Source organism: Halichoerus grypus, chromosome 8 (assembly GCF_964656455.1).
Source record: "Halichoerus grypus chromosome 8, mHalGry1.hap1.1, whole genome shotgun sequence".
Taxonomy (NCBI): Eukaryota; Metazoa; Chordata; class Mammalia; order Carnivora; family Phocidae; genus Halichoerus; species Halichoerus grypus.
The window spans coordinates 57131708-57159563 of NC_135719.1; the positions used below are offsets into that span (position 1 = coordinate 57131708).

Below are 27856 nucleotides of genomic sequence, written 5' to 3' on the forward strand. Positions count from 1 at the left end.
ACATATGTAACCAATTGGTTTTCAACAAAACTGCAAAGGCAATTCAATAAAGAATCAATCATCTTTTCCATAAATAGGGTGGAAAAGTTGGATATCCATTTAAGAAACAAGACAAAACAAAACCTCAATCCATGACACAGACCATACACAAAAAACTAAGTCAAATGACATAGATATATGGAAAATCTAAAACTATAAAACTATTACAATAAAATGTGGGATAAAGTCTTTCTGTCCTTAGATCATGCAAATGTCTCATAGATTTCTCAGTCAATATTTCATGAACCATAAAAGAAAAAATTGATATATTTTCCCATCAAAATTAAAAATGTCAGCTCTCCCAAAGACCATGATAATAAAAGGAAAAGATAAATGACAAACTGGGAGAAAAATATTTGAAAAACACAAATCAGCTAAAGGTCTCATGTCCTAAATGTATAAAGAATTCTTAAAACTCAATAAGAAGAAAACAATCAACCCAGGAAAAAAACTTAGTGAAAGATTTGAGCAGATACTTTATCAAAACAGACATGGAAAGCACATAAAAAGATATTCTACATCAGCAATCCTTAAGAAAATGTGAATTAAAACCACAATGAAATTCCACTACACATCTATTGGAATAGCAAACAAAAAACTTGACAATACCAAAGACTAATGAAGATGTGAAATCATTCAATAATACATTATTGGTGGTAATCAAAAAATAGTATGACTACTTTGGAAATGAGTGTTCAGTTTCTTACTTATCACTTTAAATATATACTTATAACATGGCACAGTAATCTGATTCCTAGGTATTTATCAAGTAAAAAGGAAAACAGGTTCACACAAAAAAACTGCACATGAATGTTCATAGTAACATTATTCAAAGTCACCAGAAATTGGTAACAAGTCCAACACATTATTCATAACAGCTTAAAAGTAGAAACAACTCGGGCACCTGGGTGGCTCAGACGGTTAGGCGTCTGCCTTCGGCTCCGGTCATGGTCCCAGGGTCCTGGGATTTAGCACCACGTCGGGCTCCCTGCTCGGCGGGGAGCCTGCTTCTTCTCCTTCTGCTCTCCTGCTCCTGTTCTCCTTCTCTCTCTCTATCTCAAATAGATAAATAGAATCTTAAAAAAAAAAAAAAAAAGTAGAAACAACTCAAATAACTTTCACCTGGTAAATGGATAAACAAACTGGTATGTTCATGCAATGAAATACTACATTGCAATAAAAAAGAACAAATGACTTATACAACAACATAAATGAATCTGAAATGCATAATGCTAAACAACAGAAGCCAAACTCAAAATAACATATACTATATGATTCCACTTATATGACCTTCTATAAAAGGCAAAACTAGAGGGATAGAAAAGAAGCCAGTGGTTGTCAGAGTGTGGGGGTAAGGGAAAGTGGTGGCTGCAAAGAAGCACAAGCAAATTTGGGGGGATGGAATTGCAATGTACCTTGATTGTGATGGTGGTTTCACAACTTGGTGCATTTGTCAAAACTCATAAGACTATATAGTAAAAATTATGAATTTTACTATATGGAAATTACTCCTCAATAAGCCTGAATTTGAGAAAAGCTGATAAAGGAAGTAATATAAAATAATGACATAATCAAAAAAAATAGAAAAGAAGGAAAAGAGAAAGGATAGGAAAAATATATAAGCAAGATGGTAAACTTAAAGTTACTTATATGAGTAATTACATGAAGTGCAAATGGACTAAACACTCCCAAATCAAAGGCAAAGATTTTCAGACTGGATTTAAAAAAACAACTCAAGTATATGTTGTTATGTTTTAAATATAAGTACACAGATTGAAAGCAAAAGAATGGAAATGATAGAGCATGCAAACTGTAACCTAAAAAAAAAAGTTGTGTGGTTATATTACTATCAAAGTTACCTTTAAGGCAAGAAGTGTACCACCGATAAAGGGAGGCATTTCCTAAAGATAAAAGGGGCAATTCAACAGGAAGACACAACAATCCTATATTTTTATGTCTGTTTTAACATAGCTTCAAACAGTGTACATAAACATTAATAGAAGAGTAGAGGAGAAGTAGAACCCTAATCATAGTTTAATATACCTACTTCTGGTGTATTAGACCCCATAGAATGACTAGATAACAAAAATAATAAGTTATATAGAATCTGAACAAAATTATTAATAAACTTGATCTTTTTTATATATATAAAAATATATTTATATTATTAAATAGATATTCAATATATATTTATATATATCACTATACCCAGCAACTGCAGAAAGCACATTCCAGTAGAGATGAAATATTTACCAAAATACACTATCTGCTATGCATAAAAGAAGTCTGAACAAACTTCAAAAGATTAAAATCATATAGAGGACTTCTTGGACCATGGTGAAATGAAGCTAGAAATCAATTAATAGATAACTAAAAAATCTGAAAATATTTGGAAATTAAGCAATGCCCTTCTAAATAACCCAGTAGTCAAGAAAGCACTATGACAATTAGGTAATAAAAATTCAGCACATTAAAATTCATGGGATACGGCAAAAGTGTGTGCTATTTATTATTTTTTGCCTCTCAGCTCCAAATTCCACCTATCTGCCAGCTTTGTGTAAACAGGTTTGGGCCCTTTAAATATTTTTCCTTGCCGGCTGGAACTTTGTCATTAGAGGGCACTGGAAATACATTGCAGGGGGAAACCGTTTTTGCTTCCTCATTCTGGTATGCTTGCTGGGCAAGCTTCTCCAGGACACATTACTTTCCCCTTCTGCAGTTCACAGTGGCCAATAGCTTCCCTGCACCTCCCTTGGGCAGCTTTGTAGCAAAGTGCTGGCTGTGAAGTTCCCCTGGGATTTCAGAGGGTGGATTTCCAGCACACTTTACCAATATGGTGCCATAAGAACTTCTCTGCCATTCCGTGAGCCACAGCAGCCTTCCATAGCAAGGTCTGGATCTCAGGCTCCTCGAGGGGGCCTCTCTCTTGGGTGTGCGATCTCAGCTCCAGGGGTAGTAGCTGTAGAATCTTCTTTACTTTTTGCTAACCTATCATTACTCCAATCCAATGGTAGGGTTAATAATTATTTATGTTACACACTTTTCCAAATTACTGTGTGTTTTCTCTCTCCTGATTGGACCTATTGATTCACAATGCTTACAATAAAAATTACTTTAAATATATATATTAGAAAAGAAAAAGATCAATTTCTAAGTTACCATCTTAAGAAATAGAAAAAGAATAGAAAATAGAAGGAAATGAATAAAAATGAAGACAAAAATTGATAAACTAGAAAGCTGACATAAAATGGAGAAAAATCAACAAAGTCAAAAGCTTTTTCCTTTTAAGAATATCAATAAATTTGATAAATTCTTTGCAAGATCATTATGAACAGTTTTATACAAATAAATGTGATGACCTAAATAAAATGGAGGATTTCCTTTAAAGATTTATTTGTTTATTTTAAAGAGTGTGAGCAGGGGGAGGGACGGTGGGAGAGGGAGAGAATCCTCAAGCAGACTCCCCATTGAGCACAGAGCCCCATGCAGGGCTTGATCCCAGGACACTGAGATCATGACCTGAGCTGAAATCAAGAGTCAGATGCTTAACCGACTGAGCCACCCAGGCGCCCGGAAATGCTTCTTTTATATTTTTATCTCATCATTGGCAATGGAGCAACTAGAACTGGAACTTTCATATAGTACCAACGAGAGTATAAATTGTTACAACCACTGTGAATCACTGGGGTCTACTAAAGCCTCCCTTATCACCCGGAAGTTCCAACGCTGAGTATTTAAGAGAAAATGCATGAATATGTCACACAAAAGGCATGTACAAGACTATCATAGCAGTTTTTTTCATAATAGCCCTAAACTGGAAAGAACTCGAATGTCTATCAACAGTAGAATGAATAAATTGTGGTGGAACAGAATACTACCAGCAGTTAAAAAGAACTGATAACATGGATGAGTATAACAGACATGATACTAAACAAAACAAAACAAAAAACCCAGGCACAAAACTGGAACAAACTGTACAATTCTATTTCTATGAATTTCAGACAGACAAAATAATCTATGGAGGAACACAATGGAGGAGCACAATGGAGCATTCTGGGGACCAATATTCTACATCTTGATCTAGATAGTGGTTACATGAGTAATACATATGTAAAAATCCATTGAGCTATACACTTAACAATTTGTGCACTTTAGTTTCAGTGTGTGAAAACTCAAATACAATTTTTCAAATCACAGAAATTTCATGAATATATTTTTACTGAAAGATTCAAACAACACTGAAAGACATAGAGTAAAATGTTAATCCTACCTTCTTTTCTTGCTCCCCCATTCCTGCTGTCTTCCCTAAAGAAAATAATCAAGTGAGCTTACTTCCAAATCAATTTCTATGCATTTACATGCATAAATATATGCCAATGTATAGTAACATTTAAAAAATACACATTCATGCTTCACAATAATTCTATAATTTTATTTTTACCCTAAAAATACATCTCAAGCTCTTTCTATGTCTCATGCAGATCAGACTTATTTTTTTATTTTTATTTTTTTAAAGATTTTATTTATTTATTTGACAGAGAGAGAGAGCGAGAGAGGGAACACAAGCAGGGGGAGTGGGAGAGGGAGAAGCAGGCTTCCTGCCGAGCAGGGAGCCCGATGCAGGGCTCGACCCAGGACCCTGGGATCATGACCTGAGCCAAAGGCAGACGCTTAATGACTGAGCCACCCAGGCACCCCAGCTCTATTTTTTTTAAAGGTACACAATGTTCATAGTATCAAGGTAACATAATTAATTCTGTAATTTTCCAACTAGTGGAAATTGAGATTATTCCTATTTTTTCACTATTCAAAACCATGCTGCATCAAACATCCTTAAGTTTTCTTTGTGCACACAAACAAGTATTTTGTGGTACACTATGAACAATTAATTTATTTTGGCTAAAACTGTAGAGACAAAATTGCTGAGTAAAAAAAATTGTAGAGTAAAAGTTTTGGTAAATTCTACCAAATTGCTTTCTCAGAAAGCCTTACAAATTACATTCTGACCAAGTGTACATAAAAATACCTGATTCCTCACATCTTTATAAACACTAAACATTATCAACCTTTTGTTAAGTTTTTATTTAAATTCTAGTTAAACATACAGAGTAGTATTAGTTTCAGGTATACATAAATATTATCAATCTTTTAAAATTCTGCCAGTTCTAAGGATAAAAGAAAAAAAGGCAATTCACTGTTACTTTAAATCATATGTCTAAAGTCAGACAAAGACAAATATCAAATGATCTTACTTGCATGTCAAACCTAAGAAACAAAACAAACAAAAAGCAAAAACAGAACCATAAATACAAAGAACTGATAGTTGCCAGAAGGGGGTGGGGGAGGGAGGAAGGGGAAGGGGAGATACAGGTCTTCAGTTATGAAATGAGTAAAGCATGGGGATGAAAGGTACAGCAATAGGGAATATAATCAATGGTATGGTAATAACATTGTGTGGTGACAGGCGGTAGTTACACTTGTGGTGAGCACAGCATAAGGTATAGAGATGTTGAATCACTATGTTGTACACCTGAAACTAATGTAACATGTGTGTCAACTATACTTCAATTAAAAAAAATTATATTTCTATTCATTATTTATATTTCTTCCTACTGAAGTGATTGTTTATATCCTTCGTACATGTTTCTATTAGGTTGTTCATATTTTTCTTACTGATTTTTTGGTATTTAGTAGATATCATAAAATGTACTCAAAAACATGTTGAAAATATTGTCTCCTGGCTTGTCACCTTCAACTGTTCTTTTTCTTATCACATAGCATTGGCAAGGACTCTCAAAACAGTATGGAAAAACTTTAGTGGGAAAACCTCTAATATTTTATGATTAGGCATGATGCTTGTGTATGCAGATATCTTTCATTAAAATAGAGAAGTTTTTCCCACTTCTGATTTACTAAAGTGGTTTTCTTTCTAATAAAAAATAGATGTCAAATTGTATCAAATGCTTTTTGGCATCTCTTAAGATAATTATATCACTTTTTCTTTGAGTATAATGAGTTGCATTAATATAGTCTGAATTTTGAATCAGCTTTGACTATTTTGGATAAATCCTACTTAAGTTATGATTTTTCTACCTTTCTATATAAATGTATTCATTTAAAAAACACATTTCTGGATTCATTTTGCTAATACTTAGGATTTCTGTATTTGTGTTCATAAATGAGTATATGCTTTCTTTGTGTAGTTTTAATATGCAGGCCATGTCAGCTCCAGTGTAAATGAATTAGAAAACTTTCTATTTTTCCCAAACTTTTGGTTAATTAATATAGCATAGGGATTATTTGTTATACACTTATAGAACTATCTGTGTTTGGTGATTTTTTATAAGAGAGTTTTTTCAATGTTTTTGCTGTTTGTTATTTGTTCTTTTAAGGTACGAATCTCCTCTTGGATCAATTTTGGTTTTATATTTTCTAGAAATTATTTTCATCTAGATTTTTCTAATTTATTATCTTTTTTAAAAGGTTTTATTTATTTGAGAGAGAGAGAGAGCATGAGAGGGGGCTGAGGGACAGAGGGAGAAGCAGACTCCCCGCTGAGCAGAGAGCTCAGGGGCTTGATCCCAGGACTCCAGGATCATGACCTGAGCCGAAAGCAGCCACTTAACTGACTGAGCCAGCCAGGCACCCTCTAATTTATTATCTTAAGTTCAGTATTTATCTCAGATTTTTTAGAATGTATTCCATACCCATAGTTATGCTCCTCCTCATTTCTTTTGTTGATAATCCTCTCTTATTTACCTTGAGATATTCTAGATTTTTCACATTTTTGGTTCTTTTCAAAAAAATCATATTTTCATTTATTCATATTTACTTCACTATGCATTTCATTCATTTCTGTTTTTTTTTCTTTAGTAACACTTTCCTTATATAGTTTAATTTTTCTTCCACTAGCCTCTTGAGCTGTATGCAAGACTTCTATTCAATCTTTTCTTATTTTCTAATGTATGCATTCAAGGCCATATCTTTTCTCTGAATATATATAGGTTTTGAATGTATTGGTCTTATTATCCTTCTTGTGGTAGTGGTTAATATACTGGCTCCAGACCACAGTATCTAGGTTCCAATCCCAACTCTGTCATGTATGGACTGTGTGCCCTTGAGCAGGTTATTTAACAGAGCTTTGTGTTTCAGTTCCTCATCTGTGAAATGGAATCAACCTCTCAGGATTATTGTGATAATAAAATTAGACAATTCATGTAGATCATGTGACACAATGCTTGTTGTATAGATATGTTTAATAAATCTTAGGCATTGGGGCGCCTGGGTGGCTCAGTTGGTTAAGCGACTGCCTTCAGCTCGGGTCATGATCCTGGAGTCCTGGGATCGAGTCCCACATCAGGCTCCCTGCTCAGCGGGGGGTCTGCTTCTCCCTCTGACCCTCTTCCCGCTCGTGCTCTCTCTCATTCTCTCTCTCTCAAATAAATAAATAAAAAATAAATAAATAAATCTTAGGCATTGCTATTTCTAAACAATTGATAACTTCCTTTTAAATTCTTTTTTATTGAATTTAAATTTATTGAATTGACGGAGTGACTTTTAATTTCCAAGTTTATAAAATTGTACCTCTTTATTAATTCCAAATTTTATTGCAGTGTGATCAAAGAATGTGATCTGAATGATTTCTTATCTGGGAATTTATTAACATTGCCTTTGTATTTTATCAGCTAGTTAATGTTGCATGTGTGTTTGAAGAGATTGTGCATTCACCATTTATTGTGTACAAAGCCCTTTAAACTTATTCAGTCAAGCTTCTTTATTGTGTTATTCAAATACTTTCTATCCTTACTTTTTTCCTACTTTATCTGTCAATTTCTGAGATATGTGTGGAAGTCTTTCAAAATGGCTATGCATTTTCATTCCTACTTGTATTTCTACCAAGTTTTACTTTATAAGTTACAAGCATAACTTTTGATTTTATATTGGTAGGATCATTAGTTCATTATTAATAAAGCTTCTTATGGAATTGTTTCTTTCATCAATATGTATGTTCTTTATCTCATTAAATTCTCTTTGCATTAATTTTTTTGTCTAACATTGTGAACCACACTTATCTATTTTTAATACTTGCCTGATATATCTTCACATGTGCTTTTATTTTCAACCTTCTTTCTAGGTGTAGTTCTTCCAAATAGCTTATAGCTAGATGTGTTGTTGTTTTACCAATTTGAGATTCTATGTCTTTATTGAAGGAATTGATTCCATTTGTCATGTAAAATGACATCCACTGTCATATGATTATTGATGGCTTGACTTTTTCCTGCCATCTGGTTGTACCTGTGCACGTATTTTTTTATCATGCTTTTAGAACTTCCCTCTTATCTCTTCATCATGCCTTGTCTCTGATGTCTTTATGTTGTAATCATCTAGAATAGGGTTTGGTCTGCAGGCCAAATCTGTCCTGCTGCCTGTTTTGTAAATAAAGTTTTATTGGAATACAATCATGACAATTCAATTACATATTCTCTGTGGCTGCTTTCAGTCTAGGGCAGTAGAGTTGAGTAGTTGTAACAGAGACTGAATGAACCACAAGCAGAGAATATTTACTCTCTGGTATTTTACAGAAAAAGTTTGCCAACATCTAATCTAGATTTTAACTTTATGTTACTGATTTTTAAACATATACCATATTTAGATAACAACAAGTTAAATAAATTCTTTTCTCTCCACTCTTTCTTGAACATATTCATCTTTCTTGGATTCCTTATTTATTTTGTTAAAGTTCATCCTATAGTCATACTTTCAAGGAGATTCTATGATACATAACTGCTAAGGCTTTTTATTTCAAAAATCCTGTCTTTATTTTTTTAAAGATTTTATTCATTTATTTGACAGAGAGAGAGACACAGCAAGAGAGGGAACACAAGCAGGGAGAGTGGGAGAAGGAGAAGCAGGCTTCCCGCCGAGCAGGAAGCCTGAAGCGGGGCTCGATCACAGGACCCTGGGACCATGACCTGAGCCAAAGGCAGAGGCTTAACGACTGAGCCACCCAGGCGCCCCCTCAGAAATCCTGTTTTTAAAGTCTAAGATCACTGTTTGCTTCATTTTTATGGATGTAATAACATCCTCAATCTCTTTGAGGATAACTGTTACATTTGTAATAAATTGTAACTATATATTTTTCGTTATAATAATTTTATTTTTCTTAAAATTCTAAGATAACATTTATAAGATAAATCTATACTTATCTTTTTATTTTATATTTTAGCTCCCTTTCCTCAGGTATTATTTCAGAATTTACTGTTTTGTGCCTCTACAAATGCAGATTACTCTTGTACTTTGTTAATGAGAATCCCCCTTAGCGGGCTATTTCTGCTTAATGTAGATTGACTTTGGTGATTACAGGGAAAGGGAAAGACATATTGCTGGGCAGGATATTTTCAGAGTGAGGAGTCTCCCTCTCCCTCCTGGGATCCATTCCCCTATTCTGTTCTTTGGCTCCCATAACCCCACAGGCTCCCTGCTTTAATATGTGGACCAATATAAGCAGGAAAAGAGAAGGGGATCAACAGTCTAGCTGCTCCACATGCAGTGTCTCAATCCTGCTGGTCACTACCTTAGCACCCCCAATTCACTGAATCTGCTCTCTCTGAGCTTGGAGCTTCCGTGAAATTGCTTTCATCTCTTTAGCTGTCTTAACCTTAGGAGTATTTGAGGTTCAGTTGCTCTAGTATGTTCATCCAAGGTCTGACACCATCATCTCCTAAAAATTTCTGATACACTGATAACACTTTTTATCCCCCATCCTGTTACCAATTATTTCCCTCTCCCTTCCCCAACTCCCATCTCTCAATCTTTTCTGTCATTTCGTAAGATTTGGTAAAGATTAAGTTTCCTTCAGTCTGACATCTTGATTTAATCTTCATATATAGGATTCTTTAATTAACTCTTTCAAAGCACCATTAAATACAATTTACTTCTGGGTAGTAACTTAAGATCTTATCATTTTTATCTCAAAACATTTTAAAAGATACTCAGAAAGAGTATCTTTGACACAGAAAGGAAACTGAAGCCCTACTTCAACAACATCTTTGAGGGTATTCATAATGATAAAATGACTTTCACCAACTATAGTGGAAAGGAGTATTTAGTCTTAAGTCACTTATTTAAAAAGTGTTCTTTCATAGGGAAGGGAGACACTGGTGGCAGAAGAGCTGTAGTCATTTAGCCATTTTTTCCAGCTAATAACAAACTTGACATATTAGGCAGCAGCAATCAGTGACATCTATAGTCAGAAAAATTTGGCTATCAAGCTCATCCTGTTTCGGAACTCTACCATACACAATCCCTTGACTGCTGAGTAGCCTGTTCTGAATACCTCACAAATTAACTTTAACGGTTTTAATGCTGATTTAAGGGAACTCTTCCTAGAGTACCTAGAAAGCATAGACTCTGACCCCCGCCACCACCCCAAACACACATTATCTGGTTTTTGAAGTCCCTGAAAATAAGAGTAGCTGGTCTCATTCGGCTTTCTTTCGGGACCTTAAGAGGGATGAATATATGTTTGAAATTCCTATGAATACTCTGAGATTTCCTGATTATTAACACCTTCCTCTCTTTCTCCTTTTTCAGTCCTGGAGTTGTAATTTGCTGGAGTCTGCCATCAGACACCTCTCTACATTCCCAGAGCTTTCTGAGATAGCATGTGATGAATTTTCCAATTTTCTTTGCTTGTTCTGGGTAAAAATTTTTTCCTTGCCATGACTGGTGCCTATCTCACTATTTGCTGTGCCCTGATTTCAGCCTGGAAGGGTGTGAATGTTCCTCCCCAGGAAGAGGGCAATAAGGGAAGTTCACATTCATTTGGCTCTTACTGTGTGCTCACTCACTGCATTATGCTAGGTATTTTCACAAATATTTTCCATCAAACCCTCAGGCATAACTGCACAAGGGAGCTGTCCTTATCCCCACTTTTACCAATTAGGAAACTGAGGCTCAGAGAGGTAAGGAACTTGCTGAGGACTACAAAAGCAGTAGGTCTGGGATGGGGATCCTAGACTCTAAGCTCCAAAGCCCAGAAGATCTCCCAGAGAAGAAGCCTCAAGCCTGGCTCACCCAAGAGCGTGTATCTGAATTCAGATGAGAAACTGGAGGCTGAAAGGAGAACACAACTCTTCTCCTTAAAAGGTCAGAGCTGACCAAAGTACCTTTAAAACTGGAGAATTGGGGGCGCCTGGGTGGCTCAGTCAGTTAAGTATCCGATTCTTGATTTTAGCTCAGGTTATGATCTCAGGGTTGTGAGACTGAGCCCTGCATCAGGCTCCGCACTGGGCATGGAGTCTGCTTAAGACTCTCTCTCCCTCTCTCTCTTTCCTTCCCCATCCCTCTTTGTCTCCTTTTCTAAAAACAAAAACAAAAGCAAACAAGCAAAAAAAACCTGGAGAATTGTAGGACCAGATGTCAGACTGAACAGAAAAAAATTGGCTGGTTTGGAAACTTTTGTAGAGTCACGGAGACATAAATTTTAAGTATGGATTAATTAAGTTCTCAGTTCCTGCACTATTATGGATAAGCCAATCAGTTTTCTTATTGGCCCATTCTACTTTTTTCTTCCCCTTGGCCTAAATAAAAGGAGCTCTCTCCAATTCAATAACTCAATTCAATAAACATATATTGTTTGGCTACTTTATGGTAGGGACTATGGTGAAGATACAGAGAAGAATGAAAACATACTTCCTGACCTCATACAGTTCACGGTACTGAGAGCCAGGGTTGGGGAGGGCAGACACAAGGAATTGACAAGTAAACCTACGATTAACATATAATGTGATCATATCTCTGACCTAAGGCTATGCAAGGTACTATAGGACCACGGAGAAAAGAGCTAACTTTTGGGGTGGGCTGAGGAATGGATAAGGGAAGACTTCCAAGAGGATGCAATTCTTGACATGATTAAGCCCTTCAGATGATCAGGACCATACTGTATGTATAAAACTCTTTTGGAGAAAGAGAGATTCACACCAAAGTAAGGGGGGGACCTTTTCCTGGGGGTCTGAGAAGATAAATCAGTTGCTAGCACTATCTTGGAACCTAAAAGAACTTTTAGTTCCCTAGCTGTCTTTAAGTTTCTCTGAGGTCACTTGTATGTCTGTTCCTAGGTTTCTGGGTGGTTATTCTGAATTTCCCCAAGGCCTGGACAATAATCTGTTCTTCCTCATTTGTGCCTTCTTACCCTGGAGCTTGATGAGGAAATCTACTCAGTTCCTCTCAAGCCCTAGGCCTATTGCTCCTACCATTACTAAGCAACTATCTTATCTTCTGGAAGACTTTTCAGCCCGTCTACTCACAATTTCGGCTTACTTACTGCCTCTGCTGGTTGCTGTGGTCTAATGGTTTTTGAGGTCGGCCTTCTCACGTCTGTCTTTTAGCTACTGTTTTTATTGCCACTGCCTAACCCTCTATCGTATTCGTATTCTCCAAGAAAGGAACCAGTTTGTTAATAATTACTAACCTCTTCCTTGGGCAAAGCTCTCATATTCGGTTAACTCATAGGTCACTGTTTAGCCAGGGGATTGGTTGCCCTCCTGTTGGAGCCGAGCCCTGTTCCAAGCAGGGGCCCAGGGTTACAAGTGACAAAGATGGAGCCTACAACAATAGAGCCATTTATAAGGCAGCCAAGGATATGGAAGACAACCTAAAGCTAGGCTGGCTGAGGAGAATGATGCTACAGATACACTAGAGCCACTGTAAATGGAAAAACAAAAAACATACTAACATCAACCATAATAGTCCCTTGGCTAACTTCAGGTAACAGTTGGGGGGGGAAGGATGAAGAAAAATAGAAAGTCTCAGGGAATAAGTATTTACAAGAAAGAACACAGAAAATAAGTACATCCAAGGAAAGGAGACAAATTGGCCTACTTGACAGGAAATGATCTTTCCTGAGGTCCTTAAGAAGAATGTCCAAAGACTTCTTTTTCTCCTCAAATACACGAGGTGGGAAGTGATGTCACAAAGATGGCGAGAGAGGTTGTTCCTGACTTTTGCTCCCCCTCCAAGAATAACAAGAATAGTACACCACTGAGAGAATCCCAGAACAAAGGATGAGACTGAAGCACCCCACTGCACCTCAGAGACCAAGACAGCCTGCATTAGAAAGGTAAGAGAAGTACCTACACACTGACCACATGCCCCTCCCAGAGGCCAGAGCAGTACCATGCAGAGAGGTCTCCCCTCTGGTTCCTCCAATGAGAAAGGAGAACCCAGGCGGGACAACTACTGCCCCCAGTACTGTAGGTAACTTTTCAGGAGCCCTTACTCTGATCTCACCTCATGGGAACTGCAGAACAATCTGCAGGGAATAAACACTGGGAATCTAACTGTGATAGAGAAGGGGAGAACGGCCAGCAACAACCAGCACAGGGATCTTGGCGGACCAAATTCATACATGCAGTGACCAAGTAGTAATCTCAGTCAGACTCTGCTCATCTGCAGAACCAAGTCAGAGGCACACTCTGACCAGGGAACTCAGCAGGGTGCAGATCTGCCTGATTTGGATCCTTAAAAGAAGTTTTTTCGGGGTGCCTGGGTGGCTCAGTCGTTAAGCGTCTGCCTTCGGCTCAGGTCATGATCACAGGGTCCTGGGATCGAGCCCCGCATCAGGCTCCCTGCTCAGCCAGGAGCCTGCTTCTCCCTCTCCCACTCCCCCTGCTTGTGTTCCCTCTCTCGCTGTCTCTCTCTCTCTCTCTCTCTGTGTCAAATAAATAAATAAGAATTTAAAAAAAAAAAAAAGAAGTTTTTTCAATGCTAAGCCCAATTTGCCCACACCCAGACAAGGTGGTGAGTCACAACTCCACCCACTGTAGAGAGTACCTTCCAGCCCCATCTGACCAGAGGGGCCAGCAACAACTCCTGGAACTGTGTGGCCCAGCAGCACTCAAGCCAAGGGGCAGGTAAGCACAACAGCTGATCATCCACAGAGCAAAGCCAATACCCAGCGTGGAGAGTTCTGGTGCTGTGAACAGATAGGGGGATCAATTCATAGCCAAGGCTGAGGGGAGCTCCCAGCCCCTCCCAACTGGAGAGACTTTGGGAAATTGAGCAGCCCCTCCCCCTCTAGCCCAGGCAAGAATCTGAATCACAGCATCAGCTGCTATGATGAGTGTCTTTTGGCGTCATCTGACCAGAAGGGCTGGCAAAAACAACTGGAAGCTGTGTGGCCCAATAGTATGTGTGCTGAGAGGCGGGTGAGCAGAGCTGATAGTTTACATAACAAATAGTGGCCCTGCTCAGTCAGGGAACTTAGGGTGCCGGTTGGCTTAAGGTAAGACAACAAAGAGCTTTACTGGCATTAGAGCTGCTTCTCCTGCTATGCCCAGGCAGGGAATCTAATTCATAGCCCTGCTCATCACTGAATATAGCCTTCGGCCTGTCTGAGCAGGGAACCTAAACAGAGTACATGGAATGTTGCATAGCCCATTCAACAACCTTACATATGGTAGCACCAGAACAGAAAGCACAACCCATGGCTTCCCTATATGTAGAGCAAAAGCAGTGGCCTCACCCAACCAGGGAATTCAGTGAACACTCTGGCCTGATTTGGGTCCCCAAACAATGAGCTGTACGAGCCCTGAGTTCTATCCTCCTGTCCTGACAGAGCAAGGAAGGTAATTCATAACCCTATCTATTACTGAATATAGCACCCAGTCCTGACCATTTAGCAAGCCTGACTGGAAAGTCCAGGCAAATGCAGAGCTCATCCTACAGCCTTATTTGGAGAGGGAATCAAGCCAGTAGTCCTATCTAACAGTTCTCAACCAGTGATGCACCCCCTCATCCCTGTCCTTGGAGTTAGAATAGTTGCCTTGCCCCCAAATAGACCATAATAGCAGACTCCAACTGTCAAAGGATATTACCAGCAGACACACCCAGATACCCAAACTGAACTGACTGGTGAAGAACTGTCTCTGCCAAAGCAAACCTGTAAAGTCTGGAAGAGGAGTCAGATTACTCAAATGCACAGATGCCAATATAAGGAATCAAGGATTATGAAAAGTCAGGTAAATATGACACCACCAAAGGAAACTAATAAAGCTCCATAACTGACCCTAAAGAAATGGAGATCCATGAACTGTCACACAAAAAATTCAGAATAATTCTCTTAGGGAAGTTTAGTGACCTACAAGAAAACAGAGACAGACAAATGAAATTAGGAAAACAATGCATGAACAAAATGAGAAGTTTGACAAGGGAACAGCAACCATCATCAAAAAAATAAAGAGAAATCCTAGAGTTAAAAAATACAATAACTGAACTGAAGAATTCAATAAAGAGTTTCAAAAGTAAACTCAACCATGTAGAAGAAAGAATCAATGATTTGGAAGTAATAAAACACTGTAAATTACCCAGTTAGGGGAGGGGAAAAAAAAAAAGAATGAAAGATAGTGAAGATAGCCAATGGGATTACAGGGCACAGTAAAAAGAATATTTGCATTATGGGAATTCCAGAAGGAAAAGAAAAAGAAAAAAGGGACAGAAAGTATATTTAAAGCAATGATGGCTCAAAACTTCCCAAACCTGGGGAGAGAAATGGATATCCAGATCCATTAAGCCCAAAACCCCAAATTGGTTGAACCTGAATAGGGCTACACTGAGACACATTAAAATTAAACTGTCAAAATCAAAGACAAAGAAAGACTTTAGGAGCAGTAAAGGAAAAGAGAAGTTACATAGAAGAGGATTCCGTAAGTCTTTGAGTGGATTTTTCAACAGAAACTTTTCAGGCCAGGAGAGACCAGGATGATGATATGTTCAAAATAGTGAAAAGACACCCTGGTCAACCAAGATTCTATACCCAGCAAAGTGGTCCTTCAGACACGAAGGAAGGATAAAGACTTTCCCAAACAAATGAAAATTGAGGGAGTTCATTGCCACCAGACTTGCCTTTCTTATAAGAAATTTCTTATAAGAAATGCTAAATGGGAGTTCTTTGAGCGGGGGCAAAAGAACACCAACATCATACTACTAAAAAACATCAAAACAAACATAATAAGACAGCAGGATAAGAAACAAGGAACAACAGATCTACAAAACAACCAGAAAACAACAAAATGGCAATAGTAAGTCCTTACCTATCAACAATTACTTTAAACATAAATGAACTAAATTCTACAATTTAAATAGAGAATGGCTGATGGATTAAAAAAAACAAGATCCAAAAATACGCTGTCTACAAGAGACTCACCATAGCCTTACAGACACACATAGACAGAAAGAAGGGATGGAAAAAGACTTTTCAAGCAAATGGTAACAAAAAAAAGCAGGGTAGCTATACTTATATCAGACAAAATAGAGTTTAAACTAAAATGGTAAAAAGAGACAAAGAAGGTCAATACATCAAGAAGATATAACAGTTATAAATATTTATGTGCCTAACATTGGAGGACTTAAATACATAAAGCAAAAACTAACCGAGCTAAAAAAAGAGCTGTATATGTATATATACATATATATATGTATATACTGTTTTACTTATAAATATATATATATATTTAAATATAATATATAATATTTATATATAAATATATAAATATAATATACAAATAAATATATTTTATATATATATAAAATAATTGGGGCCTTTAACACCCCACTCTCAACAATGGATAGATCATACAGACAGAGAATCAATAAGGAAATAGCAGATTTGAACAACACTATAGACCAATGGACCTAACAGATATATATAGAACATTCTGTCTAACAACAGCAGAATTTGCATGCTTCTCAAACACATAGGAACATCTTCTAGAATGGACCAATGTGATACAACACATTAACAGAATGAATCATATGATCATGTCAATAGATACCAAAAAAGCATTTGACAAATTCAACGTTCATTCATGATAAAAACTCAGGCACAGAAGGAACATATCTCAACATAATGAAGGATGTATATATGACAAGCCCATAGCTAACATCATACTCAGTGGAGAAATGATGAAAACTTTTCCTCTAAAACCAGGAACAATCAGGGTGCCCACTCTCACCACTCATATTCAACATAGTACTAGATGTCCTAGCTAGAGCTATGAGGCAAGAAATAGAAATAGAAATAAAAGGTATCAGAATTGGAAAAGAAGTAAAATTATCTCTATTTGCAGATGATATGATTTCTTATAGATAAAAACCTAAAGACTCAACCTAAAAACTGTTAAATCTAACCAATGAATTCAGTAAAGTTATAGGATACAAGATTAACCTTCAAAAATCAGTAATGGGGCCCCTGGGTGTCTCAGTCAGTTAAGCGTCTGACTCTTGATTTTAGCTCAGGTCATGATCTCAGGGTCTTGAGATGGAGCCCCGTATTGGGCTCTGTGCTCAGCGGGGAGTATATTTGAGATTCTCTCTCTCCCTCTCCCTCTGCCCCTCTCCGCTACTCCCTTTCTCTCTCTCTCAAATAAATAAATCTTTAAAAACAAAACAAAAAACAGTAACATTTCTATACACTAACAATAATTTTCTGAAAAAGAAATAAATGATCCCATTTACAATAGCATCAAAAAAAATAATATACTTAGAAATAAATTTAACTAAGGAGGTGAAAGATCTCTACTCAAAAACTACAAGGCATTGATGAAAGAAATCAAAGAAGACACTAAATGGAAAGGTATCCCATAATCAAAGATTGGAAAAAGTAATATTGGTAAAATGTCAATACTAACAAAAGCCATCTATAGGTTGAATGCGATCCCTATCAAAATTCCAATGGCATTTTTGGCAGAAGTGGGAAAAATACTTCTAAAATTTATATGGAACCACAAAAGACTCTGAATATCCAATAAATCCTGAGAAAGAAGAACAAAACAGGAGACATCACACTTATTTATTTATTATTTATTTATTTATTTATCAGAGAGAGTAAGAGAGAGAGCACAAACAGGAGGAGTGGCAGGCAGAGGGAGAAGCAGGCTCCCTGCTGAGCAAGGAGCCCGATGTGGGACTTGATCCCAGGACCCTGGGATCATGACCTGAGCCAAAGGCAGATGCTTAACTGACTGTGCCACCTAAGCGTCCCTGACATGACACTTTCTGATTTTAAGCTATTTTATAAAGAGATAGTCATCAAAAAAGTATGATACTGGCATAAAAACAGACATATAGATCAATGGAACAGAATCAAGAACTCAGTAATAAACCCAAGCATATACAGTCAACTAGGAGTTGACAAGGGAGCCAAGAATACTCGATGGAGAAAAGACAGTCTTTTCAATAAATGGTACTAGGATAATCAGATACACACATGTAAAAGAATGAAACTGAACCCATATCTTAAACCACGCACAAAAATTAACTCAAAATGGATTAAAAGCTTAAATGTAAGACCAGAAACCATGAAACTCCTGGAAGAAAACATAGGAATAAAGCTCCTTGACATGGGTCTTTGTAATGATTTTTGGATATGACACCTAAAGCACAAGCAACAAAATAAAAAATAAACAAGTGATAGTACATCAAACTAAAAGGCTTCTGGACAGCAAAAAACCAAACAAACAAAAACAAAAAAACATCAACAAAGTGAAATGACAACCTACATAATGGGAAAAAATATTTGCTAATTGTGTCTCTGATAAGACTTTAATATCCAAAATATTAAAAAATTCCTACAACTCAATAGCAAACAAACAAACAAAAACAACTAAAAATGGGTAGAGGACCTGAAGAGACATTTCTCCCAAAAGATGTATGAAAAGATTAACAGATATATGAAAAGATGTTCAACATCACTAACGATTAGGGAAATGTAAATTAAAACCACAATGAGGTATCACCTCACGCCTGTTAGAATGGCCATCCCCAAAAAGACAAGTGATAACAAATGCTAGCATGAATGTGGAGAAAGGGGAACTCTCGTGCACTGTTGGTGGGATTGTGAATTGGTAGAGCCACTATTAAAAACAGTATATAGGATTCTCAAAAAATGTAACATGTAACTACCATATGATCCAAAATTCTACTTCTGGGAATATACCCCCCAAAGGAAATAAAAACAGTAATTTGAAAGCTATCTGCATCTCCATGTTCATAGCAGCATTATTTATAATAGCCAAGGCATGGAAACACCCTAACTGTCCAATGACGGAAGAATGAATAAAGAAGTTGTGATAAATATATATGTAATGCATATATATTCCACTGGAATATATGATATTATGATATACATGGAATATATATACCATGAGATATATAATATTCAACCATCAAAAAACAAGGAAATCTTACCATTTGCAACAGTATGGCTGGATAACCTTGAAGGCATTATCCTGATTGAAACAAGTCAGAAAGAGAAAGACAAATATTCTATTTTCTCACTTAAAGGTGGATCTAAAAAACAAAACTCATAGAAAAAGAGATCAGACTTGTTACCAGAGACAGAGGGTGGGGGAGGGGAAACTGGGGGAAGGTAGTCAAAAGGCACAAACTTCCAGTTATGAGATAAGTACTAGCGATGTAATGTATAACATGATGACTATAGCTAACACTGCTATATAAGGAAAGTTAAGAGAGCAAATGCTATGAGTTCTCATCACAAGCAGAACATTTTTTTTCCTTTTTCCTTTTCTTTTTATTGTATCTATATGAGAAAATGGATGTTAGCTGACCTATTGTGGTAATCACTTCACAATCTGTGCAAATCAAACCATCATGCTGGATACCTTAAACTGATACAGCGATGTATCTCAGTTTTTTCCTCAATAAAACTGGACAACAGTACACAACATAAAGACCGTAGTGAGTATGATGGTTAGTTTTATGTTCAACTTGGCTAGGCTCATGTCAATTAATCTAGATCCTGCTGTAAAGGTATTCTGTAGATGTGGTTAACATCTACAATCAATTGACGTTAGGTCAAGAAGATTTTCATTAATAATCTGGGTGGGCTCCATCTAGCCAGGTGAAAGGCCTTATCAGCAAAACTGAGGTTGTCCGGAGGAAGAAGAAATCCCAACTGTGGACTGCAGTGTCCATTCCTGTCCAAGAGCTTCTGGCCTGCTGGCCTGCCTTATAGATTTTGCACTTAGCCCCCACAATTAGGTAAGCCAAGTCTTTTAAATTGTATATTATAATAAAATAATTACAAAAAATGTTATGATACATAGTCATAACAGATACTACAGTAAGTTATACACATATATGTATATACATCCATCTATCTATCTACATATATAGATATAGACATAGATAGATAGATAGATAAGTAGATAGATCGATCTCCTACTGATTGTAGGAGATAGAACCTGACAGAACCCTACCTTCCCAGTATGGAAGCACAGACTTGGAATTTGGTACCCCATATAATGTTTACCATCAGCTGTTGACTCCAATTAGGCCAGTCTCCTGTCTCTGCATATCCATGTTCATTTTCCTACTTCTGTTCACACTGCTTTTCCCTTCTGACTTGTCTCCACTCCTTCTCCCACCTGATAAGCTCCATCCCTTTCCTTACACTCCAGCTCTATCCCAAGCCCTCCATGCAGCTGCCTACTACTTTAGCTCCTTTTGCCTTTTTCTTTCTCTAACTTCTCTCAGCAGTTATTAGCTGGGGTATTCACTGTGATTCGTAATCTTACAGATCTCACCTAACACTGTTTTGTATTTAGGATCCACCACTAGTGGGTATAAATTTGCAAGTGTAAATCTGGGTGTGTAAGAAATACCAGGTTTCTTTATTTTACTTCAATCAAATTAAATTCACCTCAGACATAAGTGACCCAGCCTCAATTCTGCTGGAGTAGAAGGAAACCTAATCTTAGTTACTACTGGACTTTTCCTCCTTTCCTCCTTAGGAGTACCCTAGAACCTGAAAGACTTATGTTGAGCCTAAAATATGGGGGGAGAAGGACTTTGACATCCTCATTGTTCAGGGATATATGGCCCCTAGAAGCCAAGTAACAGCTTGGCTCAGGACACAAAAGCAGCAGGGGGATTCGGCCACACTAGCGTCATCTTGCATCCATCTGAGGTTTGGATATCTCTTGCAGTGCTTCTAGGAAGCAAGACTGGTATTCCCACTACTGGAGCCCTGACCTTTGACTCCTTTGGGAGTTTGGGGAAATTTTTTCTTTCTCTACAATTCCATCTACCCATAACCCCTCCTTCCTTCTTTCCTTTGTTTCCCAGATGTTCTACTCCTTTAACGCCCCTCCAGCAAAATCTCCTCAAGGAGCAAGGAACCTGGAGGGCAGATTGCTAGGCACAATTCCAGGGATAACACTGACACTTCATTCTAAGGTTTTATGGCCCAGGAATCTTCATTTTCAATGTGAGTGGTGCCCCCAGATGTCTAAGAGAGGGCTCCTGTCAGACAGGAACACAACACTTCCTTGAAGCCTGTTTGGAATGGAGGGAAGGGGAAAATATAAGAACATAAACCAAATTAATAGCCCAATAAGTTATCCTGTTACACACCTTTATTTATTTACTTTTGTCCCCTGTATTTTTACTGCACTTTTAAAAATATGTGTGGGCTGATAGTTCTAATCTTACATTATGAACTTTTTGAAGATTTTTGTCCCCTGTATTTTTACTGCACTTTTAAAAATATGTGTGGGCTGATAGTTCTAATCTTAAATTATGAACTTTTTGAAGATTCAAACAATATTTTATTTACCATGTATTTTTAAATCTTTCTGAGGTCCCAGCATAATAATAATAAAAGTACTTAAATGTGCCTTGAAATGAATTGAGGGATGAGAGAGTTGGTGGATTACTGATTAGGCTTCACCAGTTCAGACTGCACTGGTGTTGACCTTCTCATTGTAGGGCTGGCTCTAGTGTCTTTTCATTGTCACTTTTAGGATTAGTTAAATATACTTTTTCTTTACCTGCTTCTGTTCACAGCTGCTGCTAGGCTGAATTTCCAAGATATCAAATTTCTACTTAGGACCTTTCTAGCCCCAAGCAAAAGTAAACACTTCCTTTAACATTCAGGCAGATGATATTAACTTGAAACTTTTTTTAATATAAAGAGAATTGCAGGTCACAATATAAACATGTATATGGTAACAACAGTGGAGAGTTTCTATGTGAAATCAAAGCAGTACCTGGCATTCATTTTCATAATACCTCTCACTTGAAGAGCCAAGTACATTTTGAGAACTTTATCCCATTAATCCTTAGAGATAACCTGAAAGAATGGCTTACATAGATAGGGTCACAGAGCCAGGTAGTGACAGTGTTAACATCCTGCTACCTTGCCCAGTATTTGAATAGTTTGGCTACTTTGTCTTAACAAACCATTGTTTCAATGACATAATGGAATATTTGTGCTGTAACAGGAGAATTCCTGTTTTTGGAGGTGGAAAGCCTTCCTTTCTTATTCCCATAAATAATAACATGTGGGTGATTACATATTCTACTTTCAACTCCTAGGAGGAAAAGTTTGCAATGGAAGAGACAGTGGAAGTAATGACCAAGGGAAAAGAGGATGAGGGAATACTTTGTTGTTTTTAAGAGAATAGGGTCGAATGTTATCTTTTCCATATTTGTAAACCACCCTAATTTGTGGAAGTGAAATGTATACGTGAAGCACTTAACCAATATTTACTATTGATGAAACCTATTTTAGGCCTCATCTTTTGTCAGAACAATCATAACTAATAACACAGAGTAACATCTTGTGAAAATGGGTTTGTGTCTCCCTCTCCTTCCTTTCCCTCCTCTATACACTCCATTAAGGATCTGAGCACCGAGCTAACACTGGGCTATGCATTATTCACTCATCCCATGTGCTCTTTCATGGCTTCGCACCAGTGCTTATGCCAAAATCCTCCTCCCTCAGTGCTCTGCCTATTGAACTTCTATTCATCCAGTGAGATCCAATTAAAATGCTAGCCAAGATGCCTTCTCTAAACGGCCGTTTTACCCTTAACAGGACCAATACCTCCCTCCACGATGTCTCCCTAACATTGGTAGACACGATTATATTGTAGAACTCATCATCTTGTACAATTAATATATGTTAATATGTCTCTCTGCTCCAAAGAATGTGAACTATTTCAAGTTGGGACCAGGTTCTTTTTTTTTTTTTTTTAAGATTTTATTTATTAATTTGACAGAGAGAGAGAGACAGCAAGAGAGGGAAGACAAGCAGGGGGAGTAGGAGACGGAGAAGCAGGCTTCCCACCGAGCAAGGAGCCCGATGTGGGACTCGACCCCAGGACCCTGGGATCATGACCTGAGCCGAAGGCAGTCACTTAACTGACTGAGCCACCCAGGCGTCCCGGGACCAGGTTATTATATTGTATGTATGTATTTATATTTTTGGGGCCGATACTATTGTATATCAGGCAGGATAAATATATGATAAATGTATATGCTACAGTCTGGACAGTACAAAAAGTTTACAGTTTCATAAAGAGACAAGGTTTACAGACATAGAAGAACATGATGGTATAATGTATTGGGCTAAGAAAATTAAGGCTAAGTACCTCCTGCATTCAACAAATATTTACTCAATACCTAGGAGTAAAGAATTGTATCCCAGGACTACCAGGATAAATAAAACACAGTCACTACCTTTGAGGTGCTCACAATCCACCTCGTAGATTGTCTTTCTATGCATACTGCACTTCCGTGGTTTAGATATCACTTTACATGTTGTTCTTCATAACCACCCTGTGAAGCAGGTCACTATTTTCATTTTTATAGAGGTGGACACAGAGGGTTTGAATTCCCAGGTCTTTTGACTCGATGACCAGTCTTTCTACCCCACTACATCAATGTTTCTTGGAATTTTCCACTGGAGTACACTTTCACAGGGAGTATAGATTTATACTCCTCAGGGTTGGGAAATATAAGCTCAAAATCTAGCGTTACCTTAAAAATTCATGCTTACTCTAATGTTTTCTATTCTCACTGAGTCAAACTGAAGGTCTAAGAAAATGAGCCACATTGATTGTGGGTGCTTCGGAGACCTTAGTACAGGGTTTCATGACCACAGGGGAAAACACAATTTCAGAAGCACATGCCTACACTGTTACTTTTGCTCAGGGTGCCTGGGTTTGGTGTGAGTCCCTACTCAAGATTTTGGGTAACTTTATCAGGTTTCTTTTAGGTTTCTAGTGGCATTATTTTATTTGTAGCCCTTTCTGAAGACTGCAATTAAACACACTCTACTCCCAGATTTTAAGGGAGCAGTGGGGGCTGATCCTTTCCTCCCTGCAAAGATGTCTCATTCTGGCAATTAGGTCTCTTCCGTCTGATACTACCCACCACCCCTTTCATTGCTGGTTAAACCCAAGAGTCCCAGATATCTTCTCCAGCTGCCTGTTGGTCCCTGAAGGCCCCAAAGGCTCAACAATGCCCTCTAGACAGCACCGCCCTTCCACGCCCACCGCAGGGCAGCTCAGGGCTGCAGCTCTGCTGAGCCCTCTAGTGGCAGCTAGGGTAACACGGCTCGTTCATGGAACGGATAAAAAAGCTCTCAAAAGTTGCACTCGGGAAGCCAGCCTGTGTGACACCAGGTAGCGTACTTTAAAAGAAAGTCTTGTTTCTCAGCTTCCTTTCCCTAAGACCTTTGGCAGGTCTCAGAAACATTATCTTTCTCGAATGAAATCTCCTACTCCCTAGGATCTCCCCCTGCCTGGGTGTGGCAAGGTGGAGCCATCATTCTTTCTTGACCAAGTCAAAAATTAGAATCTGGGGGACTTGGCAACTTTCCCGAATGCTTTTTTTTTTTTTTCTTTTTTACTTCCTCCATCTTCCCCATGGATATAGAGTTTACATATACATTCAAGATTTTTCAGTATTACATCATTTTCAGCATGGGTTGCAGATTGTGGAATTAGACTTCCAGGATCAAATTCCTGGCTCCCTCACTAATTGGATAGCTTTAAGAATGTTATTTAACCTCTCTAAGCTTCTGTTTCATCTGTATAATAGGAGAATAATAGCACCTACAGTATATATATATAGTTTGGGAAGGAATAACTATGATATGTATGGAAAGTGCTAGATCTGGCATGCTGAATGTGCTCAACAAACATTAGCTATTTTTATTCTTCTTCAAAGCTCTGTATAGTACACACCATGTCTATCAATTAGGTACAGAAAAATACTCTTTCCATAGGACACAAAGGTACATATGCAAAATGAATTCATAAACAACCTATATTTTCCTAAAGTGGCTAAGAGTGACCTTAGGTAATTTGTATTAAACAATCAGTGCAAAGGTATCAGGATGCAAAGGGATGGAAGCGGCCTGAAATCCTCATGGAGGAGCTGTGTTTTGTACCCAGGTGTCCTTCCTTCCTCCCATTTCACCACACCCCACCATCTGCATCTGCGAGTGTTCAGGGTGAATCTGGGAGCCAGGCCTGAGTGCACAGTGGTGCAAAAGCAAGAGAGTTCCAGGGCAAGGCAGGGCAGAGAGCACTCAGAAGCCAGGAAGCCCAAGCCAATCAGATTCCCCACCCAGGACTCTAAAAGGTGGCAGAGCCTCCATGGCCCAAAGTCCAAGCACAGCAGGAAAGTGGCCAGAGAACCTGATAGGTAGAAACCTGATAGAAACTGTCAGAAAAGTTAAAGCTGAAGAGCTCACAACACCCACAGGCCCAGAGAAAGGTCAGTGTGAGTTGAGCAGCTGTTCCATCTGGTGCCAGAGGCCTTGGCTGTTGTCTTCTACAGCCAGGCAGTTCAGGCCGCCCTGATCAGCCCCACCTAGAAAAGCCAATTCTTCTGCTCTTAAAGGGGACTTGCTTGTTTCTAGCAGAGTCTTATTCCTAGTGGCCAAAAGTGTCTCTTAAGTATGAATGGGCAGAAGGGCGCAGAGAGCGCGTCCAAGGGTTCAACTGGCTCCAAAGGAAGGTGCTTATGGCTGGAGCCTGAGCCTCCATGTTGCGAGAGAACTGCATGCGTTTCTCTCAGAGGCAGGCAGGGACCTTGGCTGCCAGGGACCCTGACAAGCCGCGACTTGAGCTGTGCCTTAGAGCCTGGGTTGGCTTGAGAGCGGTATAGAGGAGGGAGGGAGGGCATTCCTGGAAAGGGGGTGGGGTGGGGAGGTGAGGGGAACAGCATGAGCAAAGGCACGAAGGAAGAATGAATCTGCTGCGCGTTGAGAATGGCATGGAGACTTCACTGATTGGAGCCGGGAGTTCTTGCAGGGGGATGGAGGCAGCTATGATTGGATAACTAAAGTGGGGCCAGATTTGGAGGGCTTTGAATGCCCGACTGAGAAGCACTCAACCCAGCTCCTGACTAGCGATTTCCGTTCGAGACTGAATTACCTAAAGGGTGGTTAATTCCAAAGGGTGTTCTTCTTTGGGGGCTTCTGAAAAGTCAGCTTATCCTCTTACCTGCTTCAGTTCTCTTCACTTACCCAGGGAGAAAGCAATCCTCACTTGTCGAGGGGAGGGGGAAAATGTTGATTAATTTCACTTTTCCTGATTTGAAGATGCCAGAAAAAAACCCCAAAATCCCATTTCCACGCCAAATATTTGGTTTCTCCTCCTCCTCCTCCTCACGCAAGTTCTCTTTCTCTCGCCAGCACCTCCCCCACGTTTTCCTGCTCTCCTCCACCAGCTTGGCCAGTCCCCTCCTCGGCCCCGGCGGCGCGCGTTCCGGGCCGAGCTGGCCCGCGCCCGCCCTGCGCCCCCGTGCGCCCCCCTCCCGGCCCCCCGCGCCCGCGCCCGTAACCCGCACACGCTGGTCCACGCCCCCCCCCCCTCCCGGCGGAGCGGTAGGTGTTTTGCCGTCTGCGCCGGGCCGCAGTGCGGCTGCGCGCACTGGCTGCCTCCCGGGCTGGCAGGGCAGCGGCGGCCGCGGTGGCGGCGGGGCCGGGAGCGAGCGGCGGCGGCGGCGGCGTGGGGAGTGGCGTGGAGCCGAGCTTGGGGCTGCAGCAGTGCGGGCCCCCGGAGTAGAAAGCCCCGGGGGGCAAGAAAGGAAGGCCAGGCCGCGGAGTCCCTGAGCAGCCGTTCTTGGATTTGGGGGAGGCTTGCCCCCCCCACCTCGTCTTCAGACGTCCCCTCCTCATCCCCCCCAGCCCCGGCCGCTGACGGGAGGAGGCGGCGGCGGCGGCGGCGGGGGGCTGAGGGGCGCCGCCATGCCTCTCCCGCGGTGAAGCGTCCCTGCCGTGAGGAGCCGCTCGGTCTCCCTGGTGATGTCCCCCAGGCGGCAGGCGAAAGCGACTCACTCGAGCCCTGGGGTAAAGGCCTAGCTTATTCAGCTTCCTTCCTCCTCCTCCTCTTCCCTTCCCCCCTCCTCCTCCTCTCCCCCTTCGTCCTCCCCTCCCCGTCTTTTCCCTCACCCTTCCCCGCGCCCCCATCTTCCCTCCCTCCCTCCCACCCCTCCAGCAGCGATGGCAGAGGAACAACAACAGCCGCCACCACAGCAGCCTGATGCCCATCAGCAGCTTCCCCCCAGCGCCCCCAACTCGGGGGTGGCTCTGCCAGCCCTTGTGCCTGGGCTGCCAGGGACAGAGGCCAGCGCGCTGCAACACAAGATCAAGAACTCCATCTGGTAAGAGGATCCTCCATCGCTGGGGTAAAAAAGCCCAGGCACATTTCTGCTGCAAAGGGGGTGGGGGGCGGCGGGCGGAGGAGGAGGCTGATGCATTCATTGAATGTGGGTATCCAGAGTCGGGTGCATATTTATAGGACCTCTGGAGGTGTGCGGACTTTGCATCAGCCTCTCGTCTCCATAGCCAAAAAATGCCTTTACCCCCTCCTCAATTGTGAGTGTAGATAAACAAGTTATATGTGTTTTTCCACTTACGTGTAAGAGGAATATGGGTCGAAATTAAGTCATATTGCATGATGGTGGCATGAATTTGGGACTGAGGAATGTGAAATGTGTT

The 27856-nt window shown here is 39.7% G+C and overlaps 2 protein-coding genes across 5 annotated transcripts in view; one reads left to right on the forward strand and one right to left on the reverse strand.

Annotated features, from left to right (window-relative positions):
- TEX9 (testis expressed 9) overlaps window positions 1-26515 on the reverse strand; it is a 190779-nt gene extending 164264 nt beyond the window's left edge. For 2 of the 3 annotated variants that reach the window (XM_078079297.1, XM_078079299.1), the window contains exons 1-2: window positions 26381-26505; window positions 944-1115 (exon numbers count right to left, since the gene is read on the reverse strand). The gene's annotated coding sequence lies outside the window, so the exon portion shown is untranslated. Of the gene's footprint in view, window positions 1-943; window positions 1116-4309; window positions 4345-26380 lie in introns of all 3 variants that reach the window. The other variant, XM_078079298.1, reaches the window with a different exon arrangement.
- Window positions 26516-26743: 228 nt separating this feature from the next.
- The window catches only part of RFX7 (regulatory factor X7), a 137827-nt gene continuing 136714 nt past the window's right edge, over window positions 26744-27856 (forward strand). Inside the window, exons 1-2 of one of the 2 annotated variants that reach the window (XM_078079292.1) lie at window positions 26744-27205; window positions 27357-27519. In XM_078079292.1, the coding sequence (XP_077935418.1) occupies window positions 27359-27519 (161 nt within the window). In that variant the 5' untranslated portion in view covers window positions 26744-27205; window positions 27357-27358. Of the gene's footprint in view, window positions 27520-27856 lie in introns of both variants that reach the window. The other variant, XM_078079291.1, reaches the window with a different exon arrangement.